This window comes from Tenrec ecaudatus, chromosome 4, assembly GCF_050624435.1.
Source record: "Tenrec ecaudatus isolate mTenEca1 chromosome 4, mTenEca1.hap1, whole genome shotgun sequence".
NCBI classification, from domain to species: Eukaryota; Metazoa; Chordata; class Mammalia; order Afrosoricida; family Tenrecidae; genus Tenrec; species Tenrec ecaudatus.
Window position 1 is genome coordinate 6,683,575 of NC_134533.1, and position 17,773 is coordinate 6,701,347.

At 59.3% G+C, this 17,773-nt stretch overlaps 1 protein-coding gene across 3 annotated transcripts in view; it reads left to right on the top strand.

Annotated features, from left to right (window-relative positions):
* The window catches only part of SPTBN2 (spectrin beta, non-erythrocytic 2), a 51,466-nt gene that overhangs the window by 18,142 nt on the left and 15,551 nt on the right, over window positions 1-17,773 (top strand). For 2 of the 3 annotated variants that reach the window (XM_075545312.1, XM_075545313.1), the window contains exons 3-15: window positions 3,779-3,930; window positions 4,354-4,527; window positions 5,962-6,053; window positions 7,315-7,395; window positions 7,545-7,660; window positions 8,945-9,057; window positions 9,167-9,354; window positions 9,744-9,861; window positions 10,558-10,716; window positions 11,037-11,339; window positions 12,399-12,552; window positions 12,698-13,568; window positions 15,164-15,301. In XM_075545312.1, coding sequence (XP_075401427.1) covers window positions 3,779-3,930; window positions 4,354-4,527; window positions 5,962-6,053; window positions 7,315-7,395; window positions 7,545-7,660; window positions 8,945-9,057; window positions 9,167-9,354; window positions 9,744-9,861; window positions 10,558-10,716; window positions 11,037-11,339; window positions 12,399-12,552; window positions 12,698-13,568; window positions 15,164-15,301 — 2,659 coding nt within the window. Of the gene's footprint in view, window positions 1-345; window positions 1,108-3,778; window positions 3,931-4,353; window positions 4,528-5,961; window positions 6,054-7,314; window positions 7,396-7,544; window positions 7,661-8,944; window positions 9,058-9,166; window positions 9,355-9,743; window positions 9,862-10,557; window positions 10,717-11,036; window positions 11,340-12,398; window positions 12,553-12,697; window positions 13,569-15,163; window positions 15,302-17,773 lie in introns of all 3 variants that reach the window. The other variant, XM_075545311.1, reaches the window with a different exon arrangement.

Sequence of the window (17,773 nt, forward strand, 5' to 3'; positions counted from 1 at the left end):
CCTCCACAAGGGTTGCCAGACACCTCATTTGCATATTATCAGAGTTGCCCAATCCCCATGGTGGGCCATGAGCACCTTATTTGCATAGTTCCAGCAGCTCCTTTGCGAGTTGGTGGCTAGGAAGGCCATCTAGAAGCAAGCCAGCCGACCTCACATTGAGGGCGGTGATGTTTCAGTGGAGATGACCGTGCGAGGGGCGGTCCAGTTGACCCTGGGTGACCTATAGAGCTGAAGACGGCCGCGTCTTTCTGGAGCGCAGCTTCTCTGATTCTTTGGGGTCTCAGCCTAGCGCTTAACTGTTGGCGCCAGCGGGGCTCCTCTGACCAAGCCATACCTATTTCTCAGGCTTCTGGGCGGCCCGATGAGGTAATGCCCAGACGTGCGCCGGCTTGGCCTCCTCCAGGATCCATGTTTCCAGGCTTCTCTTGCTCCACTTCGTGAGCTGGGCTGCAAAGCCCGCCCGGGCCGTGGAGCCCCTGCAGAGGGCCCCGCGGGGTCCCGCGGAGGGGCCGCCCCCGACGCGCTCAGCAGGCAGGGGCGGCGGGGACCCCTGCGCCGGCTCCCCGCGTTCCCAGGCCGCGGGGCCTGCCGGGCAGGTTGGAAGGCGCTGCCTGCGCCCCCGCCCCCGCGGCCCGGCCCTGCCCCGCGGCCGCCCCGCCCCCAGGCCGCCACCGTCCAACCTGTTTGTCGGGAGCAGCCTCGGTCCGCCAGGTGCGCCCGGACGCGTCCGGACTCCGGAGTTCTGGCATCCCCGGACACTTCTCGCCGCACCGCGGACCTGCCATCCTCGGAGTGCCCGCCGCCACGCGGGACCCCCGCCTTCCCGGATCCCCGCAGAAGCTCCGGGGTGCCCGCGCGCCCTGCTGGTCCCTCCCGGCGGGGGCGAGAATGGACTCGGGGCTCGCGGCTCTGTAGCAGGCGGCGGCACCATGAACGGCAACGGGCTGGCCCGGCCGCACGGCCACGGCCTGAACGGGGCCGGTGAGTTTTACTACGAGGCTCTGGAAGGCGCGCAGAACCCCGGGGGGCTCCTGCTCTCGCCAGCCGCCTTCATCAACCCGGCTCAGTACGCCAGCGTGCTGGAAGGACGCTTCAAACAGCTGCAAGGTGAGTCCCGGCCGGGGAGCGCAGGGCACCGGGCACCGGCGGGCGGAGCGGCCGCCCTGAGCGCGCGTCCCAGCCCCGCGGGAGCCCCGCGCACGGACGAGCTGGGCAGCGGCGGCGCCAGGAGTCCGAAAGCACATGGATGGGGACGCGCAGGAATTGGAAGAGGGCCAGTGGGAGCCGGGAGCAAGAGTGAGAGCGCAGCTGCGTACTGGTGCCCTGAGCCCCGAAATAATGAGCCCTGCCTTGGCGAAGCGGAGGCCTTCTGCAGAGGAAGGCATTTCCTAGGGCGTTGGGAGATGGAGCGCCTTTGAGAAGCCCGGGAAAAGGAGAGTGGGGAGGAGCGGGTGAATTTCCTGGACTTCGGAGTGAGTGCCTGACAATGGGAGGCGGCCATGTGTGTGGAAGTGGGGAGAATGTCAAGGGGAGTTGGTGTGCAAATCGTCCCAGTGGAAATCCGAGCCGGCATGTTTACACTGGCACTGGTGCTGGTGTGTGTTTCTGGGAGTCGCTGTGTTTTATGGGGTTGTAAACTCCTTGCGAAGCTGCATTTTAGTCTCTGGTGGTTGGCTGTTGTCCATTGCCCCCCTAGCTGCCACTACTTCCACATCTTTGCCTTTTATCCTACCTGTGTGCCAAGATGGCCCTGCCCACAATGCTCGCTGCATCCTGGAGTGGCTAGTGATCCAGGGAAACCCAGGCTGGGGCCTGGAGACCTTGAAAGGCCTCCCAAAGGCGCTCACTCGGGTTCCATCGGTGTGCCAGAGTGCCAGGCCACCCCAAGCAGACATTAGGACCCACAGGGGGCTCAGCGACGGGCTGGGCCTGGGTGTGGCTCCCTGCGCCATGGGCGAGGTGCACAGGAATGTGAGATTAAGGATGAGTCTGTTAGGTTTGTGTGGCGCTGGTGGCAGAGAGAAGCTTCTTGGGGCCCTGGGCCTCTTGGCTCTGACCTTGCACTGACCTGCACCTCTGGTGACTATGCAGCTGCGGGCCACCTGAGCCTCTTCCCTCCCTCTGTCCGAGGGGTCATCACATCTGTAGAGGACATCTCTGCGGGTTGTGCTACTGCCCCTCAGCAGTGGCACGCTGCAGGCCGCACAGCCAGCGGAGCGCTGTGCTCTCACCTTGTCCGAGGCTGGCACCTCACTGCCAGGTTGCTTTTTGTTTGTTTTTTTAACCTCCCTGTTTCCTGAGTTCTATATATTCCCAGTTGCCAACTTTCAAGATCCTGTTTTTCTTCTTAGCCTGTGCCTGTGTCTTGGACAGTCTGTATCTCAGGCCTGGATCTCCTGGCAGCCGTTCGCATTAACCCCAGAAAGGAGAGTGGCGGATCTGAGTGCCCAAGAGTCGACTTTGACTCCTAGCGGCCCTGGCGGGACTCAGAGGACCACCCCTGAGGTGTCCCCAGGTTGTCATCTTCCTGGGAGCAGGCCACCTGGGCCTTCCTGCTGCAGAGTCAGCGGTGGGGTGGGGTGGTGGCAAATCGTCAGCCTCTTCTCTGGCAGCCGAGCACTTAAGCACTGCACCACCAGGGCTCCTTAGAAGTGTCTTTGTTTGTGTGGATCGTCGAAGGCTCTGAGCTGGAATTGACTTGATGACAGTGGGTTTGATTTCTTTGACTGTAGAGAACTTCTGGGGCCTGATGGTGCAGCAGTTAGAGCACTCTGCTGCGCACCAAAAGATGAGCAGTCGGAGCCTCCCATGTGCTCCAGGAAGGAGAAGCTGAGGCAGTCCCCTTCCACAAAGGTTCACAGCCTCGGGAACCACATGGGGCAATTCTAGCACAAGGATCTCTCTGAGTTGAAACTGATGTGATGACAACCGTGTGTGTGTGTGTGTGTGTGTGTGTGTGTGTACGTGCCCTGCTGGTTAAGCACCCAGCTGCTGACAGGAAGGTCAACAGTTTGAACCCACTAACCACACTGCAGGTGAGGCAGTCTGCTTCTGTAAGGATTCCAACCTTGGAGACCCGGGGCGGGTTTATAGGGTCACCGTGGGTGGGAATCGAGGGGAGGATTGGGGCTTTGGTTTGGACTTCAGGAGCGTCTCTAAGCCACCCCTGGAGGCTGGTAGCCTCTATAATGCCCAGTCCCTCTAATGAGCAGGTGGAAGGCCCACTGCTGTAATTACAATCCCAAACCTCGCCCCCTGGCCACCACCGAAAGGCCAGTCCTGGACCACTCTCGATCTTTGCTGGACGTTCACTTGCTCAGTCCCCAGGGAGCTTCTTTGTGCCAGGCCATGAGTGGGGCACCCTGCCATGTCTCTCCCCCCCCCCCAAACTTCATCACCTCATCTGGTCAGCACAGCAACTGGGTAAATTTGAAAGCGTTGTGTGTCTATTTTACAGGTGAGGACATTGAGCCCTGGCCAGCCCCATTCCAGCCCCAGAACCCTTTCTCAGCATCCCACTGCCCCCATCGTCTCACCCAACATCCTCAGAGCTTGTCTCCCACATTCCTCTACCTTCTGATGTCCATTTCCCAGCATCCCTTGCCATCAGCATCGTCCCCTTGTGCCTCCCATCCTGCCGTCAGCTCCCCCATCCCGCCACTTCTGCTCCTGACTTGGGGGCAGTTCCACCGTGGGCTGGCGTGTGGAAGAGATGTGTGTGGGAGGGAGGGGGACACTGGCCTGGAAGGACAGGTGTGACCCCAGGCTGCCACCACAGATGAACGTGAAGCCGTGCAGAAGAAAACCTTCACCAAGTGGGTGAACTCGCACCTGGCCCGGGTGACCTGCCGCGTGGGGGACCTGTACAGCGACCTCCGGGATGGACGCAACCTTCTCAGGCTTCTGGAGGTGCTCTCGGGAGAGACGCTGGTGAGCTGCCATCGAGGCCCCACCCCTGTCCCCGTCATCCCCGCTCCCCAACAGGGGCGGCTGAGAAGGAGGGGAGGCGGGGGCAGGTAGTCGCCCATGGAGAGCCCAGGGAAGAGCAGTGTTTCCTTCCCCGCGGAGGGTGGCTTCCTCTGAGCGGCTTTGCTGCCAGGATTAGCCAGGAGGGTGGCTTCTCGGGGACAAGAACAGTGGCCCCATTGAAAGCATTTCTTTTTCCCACCCACTCCTGGTGCAGTTAATTCTCTTGGGAATCTTAATCTGCCCCAAGCTGTCCCTGGACCCTCAGCGTTGACTCCCTGCCCCTGGGCTGCACCGCCCTGGGGACCGTGTCCCGGGTTCCCCACGTGGAGCCTGTCGAGGAAGGGGAGGGGGTGGCCCATGGTTCCATGTCCCCTGTGTCCACAGCCCAAGCCCACCAAGGGGCGCATGCGCATCCACTGCCTGGAGAACGTGGACAAGGCGCTGCAGTTCCTGAAGGAGCAGCGGGTGCACCTGGAGAACATGGGCTCCCACGACATCGTGGACGGGAACCACCGCCTCACCCTTGGCCTGGTCTGGACCATCATCCTCCGGTTCCAGGTACGCGAGAGCGGTGGTGGTGCTCAGAGCGAGGCCCTCCCACGCTGGACTCCAGCCACCACGCTGTGGTGGTCAGCTGCTGCCACGTCGGCTCTGACTGAGCACGACCCCACACACTGCAGAACAAAACTCTGCCCAGGCCTGTGCCAGCCGCACCGTCAACGCGGTGCCTGAGCCCAGTGTTGCAGCCACCGTGTCCATCCACCTGGTCAAGGGGCTTCCTCTTTTCCACTGACCCTCCATGATGCCCTTTCCTGTGTCACCTTAGCTAGGTCTAGGGCAGCGGTTCTCAACCTGTGGGTCGAGACCCTTTTGGGGGGAGTGTCGAATAATCCTTTCACAGGGGTTGTCTGATTCATAGTAATAGCAAAATGACAATGATGAAGTAGCAATGAAAATAATTTTATGGTTGCGGGGTGGTCACCACCACCTGAGGAACTGTATGAAAGGGTCGCGGCCTTAGGAAGGTTGGGAACCACTGGTCAGGAACCTCCAAAAGCCATTCTCATGGCTGCCCTTGCTGCAACGGGCCAGTGGGCGGAGGGGCAAGATCAGTGGACTTGCCTTCCTGAGCGGGTGGAGGGGCCCGCTGAGTTGTGGCTGGCCTCAAGGCCCCACTGCCCTGTGGCCTGAGCTGTGGGCGAGCGTGTACCATGGGGCAGCTCGCCGCCGTGGGGCTTCTGAAAACTGCTTCCCCACAAAGAGAACTCGAGAAGGACCGCATCAGGGGGCCTGCCCTCCCTTGCCCCTCTCTGCCTTGGACTCTACTTCTCAAAAACTCATACCCGTGAATCGATACCAACTCGTAGCGACCCTGTAGGGCAGGGTAGAACAGCCCTGGTGGGTTTCCAAGACTGACTCTTTACTGGAGCAGAAAGCCCCGTCTTCTCCCGAGGTGGTTTCAATCCGCTGACCTTGTGGATCATGGCCCAACACGTAACCATGACACCAACTTCTGAACTGCACTGATTCCCCTCCCCCCCAAGAGAGCAGGTATCCAACTCCTCCTTACCCCCCGAGGGCACCTGGGGACACTCTGGGCCGCACTAGAACCGTGCCCGCCTAGTTTTCAATAACCATCTCATCAGATCACCAGGCCTTTCTTCTGAGGTCCTGTGGGGTGGGCTCAAACCTGACGACTGTTTTCCAGTTAGTCGCCACGTGTGTCAACTGCCTGCCTCACCCAGGAACTGCTCTTAGGTGCCATTGAGTCGATTCCGACACACAGCGACCCCGTGACAGAGTAGAGCTGCCCCGCTGAGTCTCTCAGCAGTCTTCTCAAAAGCATGGTCATCCAGAGCTTTCTCTCTCAGAGTCTCTGGGTAGGTTCTACCCGGACACTGGCCTTGAGTCTCTGGTACCATTAGGTGCCTGGTTCTGCCAGGAGCACCTGCCCCAAGAGTGAGGGCCGGCCGGCCTGCCTTCCTCCCTTAGATCCAAGACATCAGTGTGGAAACAGAAGACAATAAGGAGAAGAAGTCTGCCAAGGATGCCCTGCTGCTGTGGTGCCAGATGAAGACCGCGGGGTGAGGCCCAGGGGTGGGTGGTGAGGAGGGACAGCCTGACCAGGAGCCGCTGCTGGCAACCAGCCTTGAGTCTGTCACCACTGGCCTATCCTGACTCAACACAACCCCATACGGCAGGGTCATGGGGCCTTCTGGATTTCCTTGGCTGTAATCTTTTTGTTTATTTGTTTGTTACATTTTAATTGGCACCTGTGTTAGTCCAGGTAGACTAGAGAAACAAACTCATAAACACGCATATTTGTATAAGAAAGTTTTATCTACAGGAGCAATTGAATATTGAGAAAACATCCCAGCCCAGTCCAGATCAAGGCCATAAGTCCAATATTAGCCCATATGTGGAATACTAGTCCATAAATTCCTCTTTAGACTCATGCAATAATGCCGAGTGCAGGAAGGTCACAGGCCAGTGGGTGGGAAGTCTTGTGGATGCAGTGGCGGTAGAAGCATCTCGGTGCTGGCGTGGGTCTCCACGTGGCTCCTCCAGCTCCAGGGCACAGGCTCTATCAGCGTAGCTCCATGTGTCTTGTCCAGCAGAGCGTCCATCTGGGAGTGAGTCCACGCCCTGCCTCCAGCCAGCTATTTAATTCCTTAGCGCCTCTAAATAAGGTCATCTGCAGTGACCTGATTGACAGGCTAACCTCTACCCCTTCACTCTGCTCCTCTCTAATTGACAACAGATCATCTAACTACCACAGCACCTGATCCACATATCATACAATTCAGTCGTTCAATTTTATCAAGAATTGTACTCTCATTACGACAATCAATTTTGGAACATCACTCCCCCCCCCCACCATGGTTAAATCACCTTTAAAAATGAGCTGTGATATCGCCATAAGTGCTGAGTGGGTTTGAACTGTCAGCCTTTCAGCAGCTCCAGGAAGGGCTTCTCAAGCCACTGGGCAGGGCCTGCTGTCTGCTGTCCTCAGCGTCAGCCTCACGGCCCCCACCCTCCACGGGACCAAATGCTGCCCTTTGCTCTGTGTCCTCCCATGATGGGTCTGCCTTCCGATGGTCGAGACCCCTTCCGGGGTCGAATGACCCTTTTGCGAAGGTTGCCTGATTCATCACACTAGCAAAATGGCGGTGATGAAGTGGCAATGGAAATAATTTTACGGTTGCGGGGGTCGCCACCACAGGAGGGAATGTATGAAAGGGTCACGGCATAAGGGAGGTTGAGGACCGGTGCTTGAGCACTGAGCCACCAGACCCCCCCCCACCCTTGCTCAGCTCTCTGCTCAGACCTGCCTCCTGTGCGTAGGTATCCCAACGTGAACGTGCACAACTTCACTACCAGCTGGAGAGACGGGCTGGCCTTCAATGCCATTGTTCACAAACACAGGTGAGAAGGCAGGCTCCGCAAGGGCCTCCGGAGACACCAGGATGTGGGGTGGGGGGGCACTTGGGAAGGGAAAGAAGGCGGGGGGGGGGTGAACGTCCTGTCCCCTGGAGGATACCACATGCTCGGGGTCCCTTCTCTCCTCCCGGCAGGCCAGACCTGCTGGATTTCGAGTCCCTGAAGAAGTGCAACGCCCACTACAACCTGCAAAATGCTTTCAACCTGGCCGAGAAGGAGCTGGGGCTCACCAAGCTGCTGGACCCGGAAGGTGGGGGCCGAGCTGGGTAGAGTGGGGTTGTTGACTCAGCACCTAGTTGCTCTGTGGGGCCCTTGGCCTCTGTGAGACGGACAGTCTTGGAAGCCCAGAGGGAGTTCTACTCTGTCCCGTAGGGTTGCCGTGAGTCGGAATCACCGAGACAGTCGTAGGTTTGGGTTTGTTTGTTTGTTTTGGGGAGGGGTCGCATAGAGCAGTACACAGATGAGTGGTGGCCAGGGGGCAGGACTGACTGCTGATGGGCACAGAGCTTCCCTTTGGAATGCTGAAAGACTCTGGAATCAGGCAGTGGAGGTGGTTACACTACCTGTGAAGACCCTAAACTCCACCGATTTGAAATGATCGGAAGGTAGAACCGCTATGAAACTCGGAAGAGGCCGTGGGACAGGGAGCGGACCTGTGTGGCCAAGGGCAGCCGCCTGACCTCTCCGTGGCTGTTTCTGTCTCTAAAACATGGAGAGCCGCGACCTGGTCTCCAGGGGGTGTGGACTTAGGCTCCGTGACCTTTCAGATAAGGCCTCCTGGTCCACCGGCCCTGCCAATGGGCTCCGATTTGGCACCTGGCCCCACCCTAACCCCTGCAGGCCTCCCAGTAGCCCTTTGGAATCTGCGGTTATCGCCCAGGAACGCTTCTGACCCATAACAACCCCGCAGGCAGAGTAGACTTGCCCCACCTGTGGTTTCTGAGACTGCAACTCTTTATGGGAGGGGAAGCGCTGTCTCTTCTCCCGAGGAGGAGGCAATGGTTTAAAACTGCTGACCTTGCGGTCAGCAGCCCAGTGCCTCATAATGAAGAGCGTCCAGGGATGTCAAGCCCGAAGGTGTCATTGAGTCCTTGGGCCCACAGCTGGCTTCTAGGTTGAGATTGGGAACAGCGCCCTGGCGGAGACCTGAGAGGTCTGGGCTCACAGGTTCCACAGGTTTAGCTCAGCCCCTGCCTCTGAGGACTCTGAATCTGTTAGCCTCTCAGGCAGCTCTCCGGCCTGGAAGCCCACAGTTCACACTCAAGAGGGAATGGGAACCTTGCCTTGCTTCCCCACACTACTGGCCCTGGTCTCCCCGCGAGCCCTGGTTTCCTGGGCGTCTGGGTTTATGTGCTGCCCAGCGAGCCCTTCCCCTGCCTAGCGAGGGGCTTCTCCCTAGCCTTTTCGTCTGGCTGATGTAACAGTTGTTCAGCTGTGATGAGGCCCTGGGACGCAGGTTGGGGTAAGTGGACCCTGCTGCAGGTGCACCTCCAGGGGGAGCAGGCTTCTAATCTGAGGGGGGTCCTCTCCCCAGACGTGAATGTGGACCAGCCGGATGAGAAATCCATCATCACCTATGTGGCCACGTACTACCACTATTTCTCCAAGATGAAGGCCCTAGCCGTGGAAGGGAAGCGAATCGGCAAGGTACTCTCCTCCCGGAGGCGGTTGGCCCAAGGAGCTTCCCTTTGAGCTTACTGGGGAGCAGGTGGGGCTAAGCACAGGAGCCAGCTTTCTCAGTGGCCCTGTCCGGCAGGTGCTGGACCACGCACTGGAGGCGGAGCGGCTGGTGGAGAAGTACGAGTCTCTGGCTTCAGAGCTGCTGCAGTGGATTGAGCAAACCATCATGACCCTCAATGACCGGCAGTTGGCCAACTCTCTGAGCGGCGTCCAGAATCAACTGCAATCCTTCAACTCCTACCGCACCGTGGAGAAGCCACCCAAGTAGGTCCCTGCATTCGTGTCCTGGCTCTGCCTGGCAGCAATTGCAACCCTTGGGCACAGTTTGAACCTCGAGGCGCCTCAGTTTTCTGAAAAGTGGGGGCGAAGGGAGTGACCGTGGAGAGCGGTGGGATTGGTATGCGGGCACCCACAGGGGCCCCATGTGGGTGTGATTGGATCCCCGGGGGCTTGAAAGACAAAGAAATGTGCTTCCACAGAAGGAGCGCCGCAGCCGCTTCTGTGGGTTTTGGGTCTGGTGACCGTCACGTGGTCTGGGGGTTGTACAGTGTTTTCTCCCTGGTTTGACCAGGGCGTGAATCGCTTCTCTGAGAAGCAACTCGGGTTGGGAAAGGGGCCCTTGACTCTGGCACCGGCCTGGCCTCCTCCCTCAGGTTCACGGAGAAAGGGAACCTGGAAGTGCTCCTCTTCACCATCCAGAGCAAGCTGCGGGCCAACAACCAGAAGGTGTACACGCCCCGCGAGGGTCGGCTCATCTCCGACATCAACAAGGTCTGCCCGCCCCCACCGCCCAAACTCGATCGCCACTGCCCCCTGCCTTCCGTCCTCCCCCCCTCGCCACGCTTCTTGTGGGTGCCAATGGCTGTCACGTAGCCACCCACACACACCATTCACAGCGACCAAACAAAACAATGCCCAGCCCTGCCCCGCTCCAGCTTCCCATCTCTTGCCACACAGTTTCATTGACTGGGCTTTGGAAGTGGGCACCAGGCCTTTCTGCCTGGTCTCTCTCCGTCCAGAAGCCTGTGTAGCACTGGGCAACACTGCAGGCCTCTTTGGCTGCAGTGAGGGGTGGTGGCTGGGAATCTCCAGCCGAGGGGAGGAGAGCACTCCTGTGACACCATCCCACACCTTGCTCAACGCGTCCCCGATTGGAGAGAGACCCCAAAGTTTCCCAGTTATTGTCACACATCCTAAGACAAAAAAGGAAAATTGGAGTCGCCCGCCAGGCTGCCAGCATCACACCCTAAAGGACTTCCATGTGCCCTCCCTGTGCTTGTCCGTAAACACGCCCCGTAGTCATGCATGGCTTCCTGGCCCTCACGGCACCACCCCTGGGGTCTCAGGAGTCTGCCCAACTACATTCCCCAGACCCACTCGACCGAGTTTCTGTGTGGGGCAGCTTTGCCACGCAGGCCCAGCCCCCACCGGGCCCTCCCTGAGCCCTGGCCTGTCCCTACCCCGCAGGCCTGGGAGCGGCTCGAGAAGGCGGAGCATGAGCGGGAGCTGGCCCTGCGCACGGAGCTGATCCGCCAGGAGAAGCTGGAGCAGCTGGCTGCTCGCTTCGACCGGAAGGCGGCCATGCGTGAGACCTGGCTCAGTGAGAACCAGCGCCTCGTGTCCCAGGTACGGGGCGGGGACTGAGGGGTGGCCAGGTGGGCGGGAGAAACTGGAAGGGACCCTGGGAGACAGAGCCCCACCGGGTGGGGTCCATGCAGTGAGACACACATACACCAAGATAAGGAATCTGGAGATGGTGAAATCCAGGGCCCTGAGGCTGAGCAGGAAGAGGGGTTATTGAGACCCCTAGGGTGGCCTGGCGGGGCCAGAGAAGAGAGAACAGGACCCCAAGGGGCACCTGCAGCAGGTGCTCTCTGGGGACCAACAGGGTGCGCACAGCTGCCATCCCTCAGTCCCCAAGCTTGTCCTCCCTGCCGCTGCCCCAGGACAACTTTGGGCTGGAGCTGGCGGCGGTGGAGGCCGCGGTACGGAAGCACGAGGCCATCGAGACGGACATCGTGGCCTACAGCGGCCGGGTGCAGGCGGTGGACGCCGTGGCCGCGGAGCTGGCCGCCGAGCACTACCACGACATCAAGCGCATCGCGGCGCGGCAGCACAACGTGGCGCGCCTCTGGGACTTCCTGCGGCAGATGGTGGCCGCCCGGCGCGGCCGGCTGCTCGTCAACCTGGAACTGCAGAAGGTGCTTCAGGACCTGCTGTACCTGATGGACTGGACAGAGGAGATGAGGGTACGGGGCGCGGGCACAGGGCGGGCGGGGGGCATGGGGGCCCCGACGGTGTGCGTTCTAGTGAAAGGAGACTTAAGCCCACTGCCATCAGTCCATCCTGCCCCGGGAGACCGCACAGGACAGAGTTGCACTGTCCCGTAGGGTTTCTAAGGCTGTGGTTTTCACAAAGCAGACACCACCCCGCTCTGCCTCGGGGCAGCTACTGGGTTCAAAGGACCAGCTTTTCCGTTGGCTGCCCAGTGCGGGCTTCCCCCCTGCACCACACGGGAGCCTCGTGGGGCTCTAACCCAGGGGCCCAGGTCCGCTCCAGCCCATAGCAACGCTGTGGGACCCAGGGCTGCCGTCTCACTGGCCACTGACATAGGCCATAGCTTCCCCCTCAGAGCGGTTGGTGGTTCTGAAGAGCAGCCAAGCGCTTCATCTCAGTGCCACCGGGGCTCTTGGGAGACCGCTGAGGGCTTGTCAATACACGAGACACCAGTGGTGACAAAGGCTCAGATCCGGGGCATGGCCACGTGACGGGGTGGTCTGAGAGCACCTCTCGAGAGGACGTGGTTTACACCGAGACCAGGAATGGCCGGCAGCATCACACCGAGGGGCGGGGCAGGCAAAGAGAAAGCGTTACAGAAGGGAGGAGCAGTTAGGCAGAAAGCCTAGGATTGTCCAAGTGTGGCCAGCCGGTGGGCAGAGGCGTGTGGCAAGGTTGGGTGGGGGAGCGGTGAGAGAAGGGGCAGCATTCAGTTTCCTTGGCTCCTCAGAGGCCGGACTGAGTTCAGTTCCCATCCAAGCAGGACCCACTGGCTGACTTCAGGAGGCTTTGAAAATGGAGGCCATTATGACTTAACATTTTTGGAAGGTCACTTCTGGGGTCACCTCCGAGGGTCCAGGAAGAGGGTTTAGGAAGAAAACCGTTCCCAGGGAAGGGATGTGAGGACAGGGAGGCCGTGGTTCCCGGACAGAGACAGACGCAGCAGGAGCAGATGGGTGCACCCAGAGCCACCCAGCAACTTGGAGTGAGGTCAGCACACCGGTGTGACGGCTTGGCCACGTGTCCCGCAGGGCCGGCTGCAGTCACAGGACCTGGGCAAGCACCTGGCCGGGGTCGAGGACCTGCTGCAGCTGCACGAGCTGGTGGAAGCCGACATTGCCGTGCAGGCCGAGCGTGTGCGGGCTGTCAGTGCCTCAGCGCTGCGCTTCTGCGACCCGGAGAAAGGTGAGCGTCCCTGGAGGGTGACCTGAGGGGGGTGATGCATCTAGATGGGGAGGTGGAGGTGGAAGGGGTTCCCTAATGAGAGTGGAGGCTGGGGGGACAGCGAGGCGCTCGGGGCAGCGCTCCAGCCCGGGTGTGGTCTTTTCAGAATACAAGCCATGTGACCCTCAGCTGGTGTCAGAGCGGGTGGCCGCCCTGGAGCAGAGCTATGAGGCGCTGTGCGAGCTGGCAGCGGCCCGGCGCGCCCGGCTGGAGGAGTCCCGGCGCCTCTGGCGCTTCCTCTGGGAGGTGGGCGAGACCGAGGCCTGGGTGCGGGAGCAGCAGCACCTCCTGGCCTCTGCCGACACGGGCCGAGACCTGACCGGCGTCCTGCGCCTGCTCAACAAGCACACAGCCCTGCGGGATGAGATGAGTGGCCGCCTGGGTCCCCTGAAGCTCACGCTGGAACAAGGCCAGCAGCTCGTGGCCGAGGGCCACCCCGGGGCCGGGCAGGCAGCTGCCCGCGCAGCAGAGCTCCAAGCGCAGTGGGAGCGGCTAGAGGCCCTGGCGGAGGAACGGGCCCAGCGGCTGGCCCAGGCCGCCAGCCTCTACCAGTTCCAGGCCGACGCCAACGACATGGAGGCCTGGCTGGTGGACGCGCTGCGCCTGGTGTCCAGCCCCGAGCTGGGGCACGACGAGTTCTCCACTCAGGCCCTGGCCAGGCAGCACCGGGCCCTGGAGGAGGAGATCCGAGGCCACCGGCCCACCCTGGATGCCCTGCGGGAGCAGGCTGCAGCCTTACCTCCCACCCTGAGCCATGCCCCGGAGGTGCAGGGCCGGGTGCCCACCCTGGAGCGGCAGTATGAGGAGCTGCAGGCCCGGGCCGGGGAGCGGGCACGGGCCCTGGAGGCCGCCCTGGCACTCTACACCATGCTCAGCGAGGCCGGGGCCTGCGGGCTCTGGGTGGAGGAGAAGGAGCAGTGGCTTAACGGGCTGGCCCTGCCCGAGCGCCTGGAGGACCTGGAGGTGGTGCAGCAAAGGTAGGACGGCGGCGGGCTCCCACCACGACTGCAGCGGGCAGGAGGGTGGGGGCGGACCCACCTCAAACCACCCACTCTGGCCACCTCCCTTGAGCCCTCATGGTCATCAGGTCTGGTTCTCAGAAGCCCTCGATGGTGCGAAGGTCCACACGCTTGGCTACTGAGCCACAGGTTAGAGGTTGGAGTCCGCCGGGGCAGCAGAAGAAAGGCCTGGCCATCTACTTCTGACCAAACAGCCACAGAAAGCCCTCTGGGCAGGCGGGTTGACCCGCTGGCAGTGGGTTTGTGTGAATGGAACACGTTCAGCGAGTTAGGCCGAACTGCAGCAGACCTGCTCCCATCCAACCTGATTGCGACACTACATCATGATGGCAGTCAGCCTCGTCTGTCCTCCCTCGTGGCCGAGTCAGTGCTGACCCACAGCGTCCTGTAGGACAGGGCAGAACTGCCCCCAGGGGGTCCCGAGACTAACTCTTCACAGAGTCAAAGGGCTGTCTGTTCACTGTGGAGCAGCTGGCGTCGCAGACCGCTGACCTCCTTGTGAACAGCCTGGGCATCAGCGCTACGCCACCACGGCTTCTCAGCAAGGCCAGTGGGTTTGAATCGCTGCTCAAAGAAGGAAAGAGGAGGCTTTCAACTCCGGTAAAGATTGGTTGTGTTAGAAACCGGCAGAGGCAGCTCTACCCTGTCCCATAAGGTCGCGGTGAGTCAAAATCCACCCAACGGCAGTGGGATTTTTAGGCAGAGACGCTGGTTTCAAGCCCACTTCCAGTGAGTTGATCCCAACTCCAAATGCCCAAATGGACTGTCGTCGGACTGCCTGGTAGGGCTGGCCACCTGCTCGTGAGAACCTTTGTCCAACTGGGCAGCCAGCCTGACCCCGTTTAGGAAGGAGACGTCTCGTGAAATACGGAACATGAGCAGCTCCTAGACATCTGCCACACGGGTCTCTCGTCAGCCGTCCCCCGTGCTTGCAGAAAGGGTTTCCTTCCTTTCCAAGGCGGCCTGCTCCTGGGATCAGCAGCTACAGCCCTCGGGCCAGTCCCGCCTGCTGCCGGTTTCTGTGCCGAAAGCTTTGTTGGCACGTGGCCATGCTCACGGATGCCGTAGAGCATCCAGGGCGGCTTTTCTTCCACAACAGCCAGGCTGACCCTGAAATATGCGTTTGCCAGCCGACCCTTTACAGAAAGGTTTACAGACCTCTGTCCAAAGTCCGTTGTGAATTAGCCCCCGGGAGAAGTTAGGCTTCACACCGGCATCCCTTCAGCACTCTCTTGGTTCATCGCCTTATTCCTGGATGGGACCCAGGTAACAGTTAAGGGTTAAGTCCCAGGAGGGATCAGAGATAGTGGAGCCCTGCATCTGGGATGAACTTGACCTGTTGGGGCAGCTGTTCTTGGCCTTGACCTTTCTCTTCCTGAGCAATTCTCAAAATGGATTTTAGAGCCCTGTGCAGGGGCTGGGCCACAGAGAACAGGACTCGGGCTGCAGACAGAGAGCCCTGCGACTCAGTCTCGTGTGGAAGTAGCAGCATTCTCTTGGGTGTCCGGGGAGCCGCGCCACACCACGCAGGCCCACCTTTTCTCCCTCGTCAGGTTTGAGACCCTGGAGCCGGAGATGAATGCACTTGCGGCGCGGATCAGCACCGTGAATGACATTGCAGAGCAGCTGCTGCGGGCCAGCCCCCCGAGCAGGGACAGCATTGTGGACACCCAGAAGCAGCTCAACCACAGGTAGGGCTCGGCAGCGGAGGCGGGCCAGAGGGCAACTGAGCATGTCAAAGGAAGCCCGTTTTGACGGGAGGCAAAGGGGTGAGAGACAGAGGAGTGGGTGGGGGTGGGCGGGGGCAGTGTTGGGAGGGGTGTATCTAAGAGGCTGGCATTCTAGACAGTAGACACGGAGTTAAGAAGGGACGAGGAGTAGGAAGCGATGGCCTCTGGCTTGCATTTTTTAAAAATTATTTTTTTAAAACAAAAACCCCAAACTATTAAGGTTGCCTTGAATTGTAATCTGCTCAGTGGCAACTGACACCACCCCATCGTCCACGCTAACAGCAGGAAACTCAGCTCCACAGCAACGCTTCTTAACATGAACTCAGCCTCAAACGACAACCTCCACTGAGCTTTTCAGCAAGGCTGGTGTGAGTCCGAGTAGACTAAAGAAACAAACCCAGGGAGACTCATGTGTGTAAGAGAACTTTATATCAAGAGCAGTAGTACATTAAGAAAACATCCCAGCCCAGTCCAGACCAAGTCCTTAAGTCCAATGTTAGTCCGTATGTCCAGTACCAGTCTGTTAATTCCTCTTCAGACTCACACAACACATGCAATGATGCCCAATGCAGGAAGACCACAGGCCAGTGGGTGGGAAGTCTTGTGGATCCAGTGGTGGTGGAAGCATCTCAGTGCTGGCGTGGGTCTCCACGTGGCTCCTCCAGCTCCAGGGCTCTGGCTCCATCAGTGTGTCTCCATGTGGCTTGTCAGCAGGAAGGTGTCTTGGGGAGTGACTGTCCCACCTCCAGTGAGCCATTTATCTCTTTAGTGGCTCCAAATGAGGTCACCAAGCTGCAACCTGACTGACAGGGTAAACTCCACCCCTTCACCCTTAATAGTCTCGAGTTGACAACAGATTATGTAACTATCACACCTCACTAGTGATTCCCTTACTACTCTGGCGAAGGGAATGTCCAGCTGACTAGTTACATAATAAACACCTAAGCTGCACAGTAATTTGGGTTCCCACTCAACAATTTCACTGCCTCTTGTTGGTTGATCTTGGTTACATTTCTCACAAGGTGGCAACATTCTCATCCCTTCTGCACCTTTTCTTTATTTCCATTTTTTCTCTTCCGGGCCCCCTCTGACCCTCGGATCTTTGCATTCAGGCAAATGCTGACTGGTTCCCAGAGGTGATTGTTTCTCTTAAGGGAACACGCCATTCACGGTGGTGGTGTTTGTGTTCTGCACCGCCTACTCTTTCGCTGAATGGTGACCTCCAAGTGTAGTTTCAGTCCAGTCAGAGCAGTGCTTAGGAAGTGTGGCCTATTTTAAGAATTTGAGGGAGGGAATCAGTCAGCAAACCCAGATCCCGGAGGTCCCCACTCTGCAAGCCAGCCTCTTGCACAAAAGCACTCGACTTTACTTGCTCGTGGCTTGGGAACAGCCCTGTTTTATAGTCTGGCTCCTGGTTGGTGCTGCTCCTCTGATGGAACAGCTGTCCCCTGGATCACAGGGTTCTGGCTATTGCTGTTAATGAGATCCCCCCCCACCCCAACAAGAGACTTGGTGGTATAGTGGTTACGTATTGAGCTGCGATCCACATGGTCAGCAGTTTGAAACCACCCTCAGCTCCCGGGAAAAAGACTGAGCTTCCTACTCCCATAAACAGCCTCAGAGTCAGCACTGACTCAATGGCAGTGAGTTTGGAGTTGTCCGTGCTTCTCAGAGGGGTCATTTTAGACCCTGAGGCCACACCAGGGAAGCCTGTACTTAATGGCTCACAGGTGAATCCTATCAGTATCTTCCCCCACCTTCTTACCGGACCCATGCCGGGTAGAGGTCATTTGGTGGGAGTCAGAGACTTGGGCTGGAAGAAGCACGCTCCGTAGTTGACTGTCCCTGCACGGGGACTCAGCCGGACACTTGTCTGCCGGTTTCCGTGGGAGTGCTCTCGGGACAAGAGCCAGAAGGTAGAAGCCACTCAAGTGTCCGTCACCCAGCAAACAGGTCAGCCTGAATGAACCCTAAAACACGTGAGGGGAGGGGAGGCTGACATGCAGGGCCGTGTATTCATGACATGATTCCGCTAGTTTGCTGTACGGACAGCTCCAGATGGAAACATCCTTAGAGCAGAGCCTGGTTTGGAAGGGAGAACGGGGAGTGACAGCACACGTCTTTGTGACGATGGCGCCTCCTGGAACTTGGTTTCTGCACAGCCTCAGGCATGTGCTATGTGCCATTGAGCACGGGCAGGGGAGGGAGGGAAGATGTGATGATGACTTGCCAAAACTGACTGGGCCAAGAAACAGACATCTCGACCAGTCCCGTGCACTGCAGACTGTTAACGTGGTGGGTTCGTGTTCTGTGCAATTTTAAAGAAGAAGAGGGTGTGTCGAATATAGCAGAGGGAGGGGAGAGAAGTCAGAGCCCTCGAGTGGGCCTGGCTGGGCGTACACAAGCGGAGCCATCCCATGCTCTTGCCCCACC